This window comes from Ostrea edulis, chromosome 2 (assembly GCF_947568905.1).
Source record: "Ostrea edulis chromosome 2, xbOstEdul1.1, whole genome shotgun sequence".
Classification (NCBI taxonomy): Eukaryota; Metazoa; Mollusca; class Bivalvia; order Ostreida; family Ostreidae; genus Ostrea; species Ostrea edulis.
The window spans coordinates 89,486,969-89,496,968 of record NC_079165.1 but is presented as its reverse complement, the minus strand read 5'-3'; the positions used below and the strand labels follow the sequence as shown (position 1 = coordinate 89,496,968).

Sequence of the window (10,000 nt, the reverse complement as noted above, 5' to 3'; positions counted from 1 at the left end):
TTTAAAATATACATCAAATTTCAATGAGAAATCTTGCATAAATCTTGAAGCAAATTTAGGAAATGCGACCACCGAGAGAAGACTTCGGCTAAACATTAAGAAGATACAAGCAAACAAAGAGGAGTGGCGGATTTACAGCCCCCCCCCCTTTTTTTTAACTAATAGAATAACAGCCAAAAAAAAAAAATAAAAAAAAAATTGACATTATACATACAACAAGTGCATATAGGTAAACAAACTGATTATTTGTTGTTATGATTTTAGTATGTATAAAGTATGTAGCTATAATAACTCATCTAGAAGTTATACTCGAAAAAGTCCAAAGACATTGAACCTTCAGACCCCCAGCCTATTGACACCCCACCCCCTTTAACAAACTCTAACGGTCAATTTGACTACTAAATGCATAACTTTAATTTCTCAAAAAAGTAATTGATAAATTTATAAGTTAGATTTCAAGACACCCCCCCCCCCCCCGTCCCCTGCCCTGGTCATCTGTGCAAAGTACAATAGTGCGATAGCAAACTTTCACCATTTACTGATACTTTCGCCTTGTTAGATATGACCGTGCATACATTTTCTACTATTGTTATTGTTTCACCTGATTTTCAGTACAATGTCTTTCTGCCCATAGAGGGCCCATCTAAACTATATACATACATGTGTATTGAACATCAGGTCATATACTTGCAGTGAAGATAATTTGACAAATCCGTTGAAAATTAAGGAAGAAAATCAGACTCACTTGGGCAGTTTTGATCACAAGAACCAGATAGCGTTATTTAACATCTTAATTGGGGCACTTAATATTAGCTTTACCTTCAAAATTCGCTTGTACTTTAGGAAATCTTGATTATTTGAACCTCCACCTTCTCGAAAAATTCTGGTTATGGACCTTAGAATGATTTAAAACAACAACAACTAAGTAACATCCATGAGTTATGTCTGCACGCTACTTTTAATCATCTCTCATCATCAAACTTGTTCATGGATTTTTCACATCGAATTCGAAAGTCTTTGAAAGAAAAAGACTATATATCCAACAGAAGACAGAGGGTAGTTATCAACTCCAAAACATCTAAATGGGTTAAAGTTAATGCTGGAGTTCCACAAGGTTCAGTTTTAGGACCTCTACTATTTCTTATTTACATTAATGACATTGTCCTTGACATAAATGTAATATTAGATTATTTGCTGACGATACTACTCTATATATTGTCGTTGACAACCCGCAAAGCGCTAGCGATACTCTTAACTACGATCTTCAAAAAAATCATCTGTGGTCTAGGCAATGGCTCGTTAACTTCAATCCCTCTAAAACAGATCAAGATTAATAAGCAACAAACACACACAAACTACTCACCCGGATTTATTCTTTAACAATTGTGTAATGAAAAATGTTGAATGTCATAAGCATCTAGGCGTTACATCTTCCCAAAATGGGTCATGGTAATTTCATATTCATATAGTTCTCTCCAAAGCTTCTGTTAGATTAATTATGCTACGAAAAATTTGTCACATGTTAGATAGAAAATCATTAGAAAAGTTTTCTTTTTCTTTTATCAGAACTATTCTTGAATATGCTGACGTAATATGGGATACTATTTCTACTGAACTTGGTCATAAAATCGAACATCGTAATTAAGAAGCAGCCAGAATCATAATTGGGGGGGTACAAAACTTACAAATATACTTAATCGTTATAAAGGATTGAGTTGGGAACCGCTTGAAAGCAGAAGGAAAAAACATAAAATTGTCCAATTTCATAAAATGGTCCACGGCCTAGTTCCCGAGTACTTATGTAATCTTGTTCCTCCCAAAATATATGAATCCCACTCGCATAACACAAGACAAGCTGACAATATTTTACAAACAAAATATAAAACCACGCAATACAAAAATTCATTTCTGCCCAGTAGCATCTCTCTGTGGAATAGTCTTCCTGACGATGTGAAAAACAACCTCTCAATATCAAATCTCAAAATGTAAAATCTGAGCTTGTCATGAACCTATGAGAAAGTAGAAGACTCTTAGAATGCCCATTGTACCGTCAACTCAGGGTTAGGTATCTTTTAAATACGACACAAGTGTGTAACATTAACACAAATACTCTGCTTTTTGGAAATTCACACTTATCAGTATCTGAAAACATGACTATATTTCAATCAGTACATAAATTTATTATTCAAAGTAAAAGATTTGCTATACCCTATAAAACCTGATATATCAGTAATACTTACACTTGCATTCTAATATTTGCCTTTTGTATATGTTCTAAATGATGCTGAAATATTCACACAACCTCATCACACATTATCATCACCATTGTTTTATCATTATTTTGTGTGTACATGTAAATGACGAATCGCATGTTTAATGCCATACCCATAACACGATTCTGATTTAGCAATGTAAAATAGGACACAGATTTATATAAGTGCTAGCACTTGTTTCCGAATCCTGTTTCATTTTGCACCTGTTTGTATGTTTCATGCAATGTTCCATTCAATAGATATAGTTTATACCAAAAAGTTTTCCCCATTTTTTATTTCATATTTCGCATGCCATTGAGACATGTCTTCTAAAACATAAAACACGCGTATCAATAGCATTTTATATTTTGACAATATAACTACATTCGGTAATTTGTTTCATTTATGCAAAACGATCCATATTAGAGATTTCTGGCCGGTAATCCTCTCTTTAAGGGGGGGGGGGGGGTGTTGAATTTCACTCGGGTTCGAAATTCTACTGGATAATAACATCCGGTTAAAAAAATGTGCGAGACACGAGAAACAAAATCATAAACTTAAGATGGTGAGAAAACTAAAGTTTCACGAGAAGAAATTGCTAAAGAAAGTTGATTTCATATCATGGGAGGTCGATAACAACTTACATGAGGTTAAAATACTGAAGAAATACTTCATTCAGAAGAGAGAGGATTACACAAAGTAAGTAAAGAAACAGCACCGGTCTAAGATAAATGTACCATTAGACAGGTTGGGAACACTTCCCCTACAGCGAGATATTCTTGCCTAAACGCGATTATCCCTATTTAGCGAGAAATAAACATTACCATAAACGGGTGTTTTCAGTGTCTTTATTGAAAATAATGGCAAATTCCGTGCATTGCTGAATAAGTGCGACACACACTCAATATGACGCGAATTGTTTCTACGAAATTGACAACATAGTTCAAGAAATTGCATATCAAAGTTTTGCTGCGTAAGAGGGAAGCAGTCTGAAATCCAATACACATCGTGAGTGTTTTTGTTTTGATTAATATAATTGTAGAAGTATCAAGACATTTTAGCACCTTTTCTTCTTTTCACGTGAAACACGAAGCGATGTACTCCACGTGTGTTTTTCTCGGTTGTACGGGATATATTTACTCTTGTTAGAGAGGGATAATCACGTTTTAACGAGAATATCTCACTATAGGGGAAGTGTTCCCAACCTGTTAGACGTATATAAACAGGTTTAACTAAAGGGACTTATTTCATATACATATTCTATAACACCACAAGGGAGGACACGCACACCAGCACCCCTTTGTCAGGAATGCACTTAACCAGGGGGATTGTGATATATATAACATTTTTTAGTTAGATAATCACGGAGGTAGAACAAGTTAGGAACGCTTACCTTATAGTGAGATATTGTCGCTAAAATGCGATATCCCTCTTTAGCGAGAAAGTAAACATTACCATAAACAGGTGTTTTGGCATCTTTATTTAAAATAATGGCAAATCCCGTGCAACGCTGAATAAGTGCGACACACATGCTCAACATGACACGAATTGTCTCCATAAAATTGATAACACAGTTCAAGAAATTGCATATCAAAGTTGCTGCATAAGAGGGAAGCAGTCTGAAATCCAATACACATTGTGAGTGTTTTTGTTTTGATTAATATATTTGCAGAAGTATCAGACATATTAGCACTTTTTCTTCTTTTCACCTTTGAGTGTCCTTCTTTGTGGTGTTATAGTATCTCATTATGAATATCTGTGACAAATCCCTGCAGCTGAACTGCTAGAACTTGTTACAGGGTTCCTCCATTAAATAACGGAAATTACTGTTTACTGGATCTCTGTATTACTTCCACGGGACTACTGTCTAAAGTACACTAGTAAAGCCATGAGTGTATAGTTCCAAAGTATTTGAATCATGCTTCCCCAGACCTCAGTGTTGAATAAAACTGATCCACAGGCACTTGTGTAACACCCAAAGTTTATGATTTTATGCTGTGAAATCGAGCTTTCCGTGAATCTGTTCTCTTTGTATCATAGGCTGCCTAAATGTGCTAAAGGGGGGGGGGGGGGGGGGGGGGGGCAGTATCATTTTGGAAAATAAATTGCTGATTTTTAAAAACTTTAACAACTGTATAGCTAGGCTATTATAGGCCATAAGTGATTATCCACAATTCAATATACTTTGCTAAGTTTAGATTTCCATCAACAGGGAAATAGGTGATGCAAGAGGCAAATATAAGATTAAACTTTCGCGGGCGTTTTGCGTTGGTTCAGACAGATATATATACAATCGATCAAACATTATATATAACTTTAAGTGTCTTTGCACTGACAGATATCATACACTGTATAACAAGTTTCTGCATACTTGTATGATAAGTTTTTGTGAGCTGAGAGGTCTCAGATATTTTATAAGTTTCTGCATACTTGTATGATAAGTTTTTGTGAGCTGAGAGGTCTCAGATATTTTATAAGTTTCTGCATACTTGTATGATAAGTTTTTGTGAGCTGAGAGATCTCAGATATTTTTTGTGAGTTGAGAGATCTCAGATATTTTATGGTATAAAGTGTCCATAAACTGGTAAATCTCAGACATTGTTTGTTAGGTATTTATGGACTTCAATTTCTCAGATAATGTGTGATAAGTGTACAAACTGACATATCCCGGGTGTTGTGTGTTACATGTCTAAAGACTGACCTATCTCAGACATTATAGGTTTATATGGACTGACCTATCTCAGACATTATGAGATAAGTTTTTATGGACTGACTTATCTCAGATATTTTATATTTGGGAAAAATCTGGATAAAGTCTTCTTCTCAAGAACAGCAGTGATATGATTAGCCATTATTGATATACAAGCATCCTCAGGTAGTGTAGATTCAAAGTTGATCAAATCAAGGTCCTTGGGGGTGGGATGGGACCGCAATTAGAGATAAATTTTTACATAGCTATTTATGAAGATTGATTGAATATTGTTTAATGTCCCTCTCAAGAATCTTTCATTATGGCCTTTGAGCAGAGAGGGATCTTTATCTTGCCACACCTGCTGTGACACAGACCTAGGTTTTGTGGTCTCATCCAAAGGACCATCCCATTTATAGTGTTAAATCTAGGATCTAGAGAGGGTACACATATCATATGCTCAAATGGGCACTTTTTATCGCAACAAGACAGTTTTGGGGCACTTTCATTGTATCATACTATGATAGTAATAGAATGCTCATTTAGCCTCTTTTAAAGTTAATACCTGCTGTCTTGACTTTAAACTTTTCAATCATCCTTGAGAAATAAAGAAAAAAAAGGGCATGGCACAGTTAAAATGGGCAAAAATTTTAGTTGTCTCTTACGACAAGCAAGGGATACTGAGGACCAATTCTAACTGGATTTCCATGTGATCTATTTCTGAGGAATTTTTTTTTATAAAAATCTTCTCAAGACCAACAGGGTCATGACTTGTCTTCATTGATTTGCAAGCAGGCTCAGGTACTGCAGATTCACTTTTCTTCAAATCATGGTCTGGGGAAATTTGGGTGAGGGATAGGATGGGGTCTCAATAGTGGATCAAAGATTTACATGGTAATATTTGAAAATTTTCTTATCACTTATTAGGTATATCAATATACAAATATTTCAATATAGTGCAGATTCATATTTGACTAGGGTTGGCTTGAATGGGGAATCAAAGTTTTACATGAGAATATGCTAAGGAAAGGCCAAAATAAGATATATGTGTGTTTCCGGTCTCCTGACCCTACCTACTTTTTTGCTGCCAACCCTAAAGATGTTATTGACAATATATATAAATAAAATAGAAATTTACAATTTTCAAACTGGAATTTTTTTTCTTTTCATGTTCGAGTTTCTCTCTCCAATTTACATTTTGACTACTATTGATCTTCAATTATTTGAAAAGTAATTGTAATGTATATAGACAAGTATTCAAAGTGTATCAAAACCAAAACTTCAAATAAAATGTTTCAATAAAATAAAATGTTTTACCTACCTAATTTTTTAGGGAGTGAAATAGGAAACACACATATATATATTTTTACCAAATGTGAAAAAAAACCCCAAAATTTTCAAGTAGCAGGGCCAGTCCGGGGCACACTAAATTATATCATTATGCAAACATTTTGAATTTAGGGTTTTTTTTCGTGGATGCTAGGGTTAGGGTGGGGCTAAAATCAGGGATCAAATTTTACAAATGTTCATCATATTGATATTGAGGCATCCCATGGGGGTATGTTGTGGTCATAATATGGGATTTTCATGGGATTAAACATGGCCAAGATCTTTAAGGAACGGAAGGGCCAAGGTAAGCGTTGTGGTCCAACTGCTTAGTTGACCATGTAGATTTTTCAGGTGGAGGATACAAACATCTGGGGTTTCCCAAAGGTGGTGTAAATATTTCTGGACTGTCAAAAGTTTTGATCCATGAATATTTGAAACTAACTTTAGAATTTTGGTAGTGCTAATCTCTTTTCAGAGGGGTGATTACAGGCCTGTATCAGTGTTAATTATATATTGCCAGCCATATTTAGTCTTGGGTTGTATTGAAAGCATATTGAGTCTTAGCAGCCTTCATTAAGAACAGAGATCAACAGAAATATTGGAATAGTTTGATATAGAATCTTTGCTGCAGAGAAATTGTGTGAGATTGCCAAGATACTCATTGAGAAGTTTGTTTGACATCTCTCCAGACACAATTTGACACAGTGAATTCAAATTTACATATTCTATGCTTCTTGTCTGGATATGCTAGCATCTTGTTTGGATGTACCCACAACTTGTTTGTAAGTACCATAACTTGTCAGGATGTACCCACAACTTGTCAGGATGTACCACATCTTGTTTGTAAGTACCACATCTTGTTTGTAAGTACCACAACTTGTCAGGATGTACCACATCTTGTTTGTAAGTACCACAACTTGTTTGGATGTACCACAACTTGTCATGATGTACCACATTTTGTTTGTAAGTACCACAACTTGTCAGGATGTACCACAACTTGTTTGTAAGTACCACAACTTGTCAGGATGTACCACAACTTGTTTGGATGTACCCACAACTTGTTTGTAAGTACCACAACTTGTCAGGATGTACCACAACTTGTCAGGATGTACCACATCTTGTTTGTAAGTACCACAACTTGTCAGGATGTACCACAACTTGTCAGGATGTACCACATCTTGTTTGGATGTACCACATCTTGTTTGGATGTACCACATCTTGTTTGGATGTACCACAACTTGTCATGATGTACCACAACTTGTCAGGATGTACCCACAACTTGTCAGGATGTACCTGGTTCTTGTCTAGATACAGCTAATTCTTTTCTGGATATACCAGCATCCTGTCTGGATGTACTGCTCCTTTTCTGGATATACCCTCTTGTGGTCTGATGTAACAGCTTTTTGTCTGGATAAACCTGCATGTTGTGTGGATATGAATGTATGTGACTCTTTCCTTGTTAGATTAGGTCCAACATTCTTGGATATATTTGACTATTATACCCATTTAATGGCTATGTAAGTGCATACAACAAACAATCCAGAAAATCCATTATCCAGACTGTTTGGTCCATTAAAAACTCGAATGTTGCACTTCTCAATCCAACATCGAGTTTCCAATAAACTGTTTGACATCATTGCATTAATATTTGCAGGTTAACTTGTAATTCTAAATTATCTGTGACAAATTTGTTTATCTGAAACCCAGCTTGGTAATATTTGTCATGATCAAGACCAACCCACCTAGGTCTCTAGGAGCAATTGTAATATTTATGTCTGCAACAAATATGGCATTTGATGTAATTAGGTTTTGTGATTATTCAATGAAGATATCAAACAGCTAATGAATGGTTGAGACAACAATAATACAAAAACATCAGAGAAAATATGAATCCACCACAGTGATGTTTACCTACAGAAAATGAAATTTTCCTTGATTTCTTTCTTTATTACTGAGTATCGAGCAACATGTCTTTAGTTGGACCCTAGACCAAAATCTTGCCTATGGCCTCATGCAACATTTTGGTGCCCAGGTCCAACAAAACACATGATGCCCTTGACTTCAGTCAATGAATATATATCATTGGGTGAATGCCTCAAAACTCCTTACAGAAATGAAATGGTATTGAAAGACTTCAATGCATACATATTCATAAGATTTTGAAATAACTCAATTCTAATTTTAGATACAATAAACTCTCAAGACATGTACGGGAGTTAGCCAAGAAAATTAAGGAGCTGGATCAGAAGGACCCCTTTAGAATGGAGGCCACCTCTCAGCTGCTGGAGAAATTGTGAGTTCCTCATCAAGCAGACTCTAGGTTGTATTTAATCATGTCTTTGAACTTTGAAGATGTGGCTTCATAATTGTTTAACAGTACCTTAAAAAGAGGTGGGAGGTGCAGATTTGTTTCTGATCATCTCAGTCAGTGATTAAGGAGCATTAGGCTTACAGAATATACGCCACCAAACTGCAGGTCTTACCAGTTGTTTCAGATCTTGTTGAATTTGGACCAATGTTCTGTAGAAGTTTCAACGTGCTGATTTCATGCACAATGCAGCCATTGTTGCTTAATGACCACTCAAATATGTCACATTTTCTTTAAGAAAGTCTCATTTTTCATCCCCAGTACTTCAGAAATCTTCCTATTGTGCTTAATACACATTGTCAATGACAGGAGTTCAAGTGTTCTCATCAACTTTCACTTGGTGAAAATTTATTTCTAGCACGAATGCTTAAATTCAACAGTATAAAGGGTATTTAGCCATTGTGAGAAAAAAGGTGGTGGCTTCTTACTATTTACTTATCAAGTACATATAATGCTACAGAATAAAGTACACACTTCAAACAGTGTACGACAACAGAGTTGTTCGCCCATAGCTGCACTCCTCAGCAGACGCTTGGAAATCTACATCCAGTAATGGTGTCAAGAATCTACACTTCAATGTCTTCTTTGTTCCAAAAGCGTACAGGGGGTGTCAAAACGAGAAACTCAAGAATATAAAGCAACACTGACTTTAATATTCCCCCCTCCTCACTTACATTGGTAGAATTCCTTTTGTAATCTTTAAGAAACACGTCTTTAGTTCTCTCTACTTGTAGCCATTTGCTTTGTCTGTTGTTGAATTGCTTCTGAGATGGTCTCATCCAAACTCCGATCTGCACTCTTTGAAGTTTATATGATACATATTCAAGAGGATGTTCAGTTTCGAAGATTATGGAAAACATGTTCTCATTATTACTACTTGTGTATTAAAATTTCAATATGTATACAAGTTTTGAAATAATATTGGTCTAGAATTTATGTAGAGAGGATATCTAAATATTGTAATGTTGTTTTATATTTGCTTTATCTAATGAGTTGATATAAAGTATATATTACCGTATAGCCCCCTTTTTTTAACGGGACATAAATTTGATGGAGTTTGATCTGTATTAAGTTATAATGGTGGATAAAATTTTGGCGAACTCATTTTTATTCATATATACAATGTATTTATCAAATTCAGCAATTTTTATCTTGGCAAATCTTTGGAAATCACCAAAATAGGCAAAAATTATATATAGTCACCAAAAATCTGCCATACGATAGCAAAACTTACTGAGTGAATATATAATATATATGTAAATGAGTATTGCAATGAATTTTTACTTGTTTGTAGCAACCAGGCCCGGAGAAATGAAATGAAAAACAGAATTAATCCAAAAATTCTATCTATTATATTTTAAA

At 35.1% G+C, this 10,000-nt stretch overlaps 1 protein-coding gene across 1 annotated transcript in view; it reads left to right on the top strand.

The window, feature by feature from the left end:
• Positions 1-2,742: 2,742 nt before the first annotated feature.
• Positions 2,743-10,000, top strand: part of LOC125681442 (U3 small nucleolar ribonucleoprotein protein IMP3-like) — a 21,462-nt gene continuing 14,204 nt past the window's right edge. The window contains exons 1-2 of the mRNA XM_048921544.2: positions 2,743-2,951; positions 8,456-8,563. Of these exons, the coding sequence (XP_048777501.1) occupies positions 2,815-2,951; positions 8,456-8,563 (245 nt within the window). The 5' untranslated portion in view covers positions 2,743-2,814. The remainder of the gene's footprint in view (positions 2,952-8,455; positions 8,564-10,000) is intronic.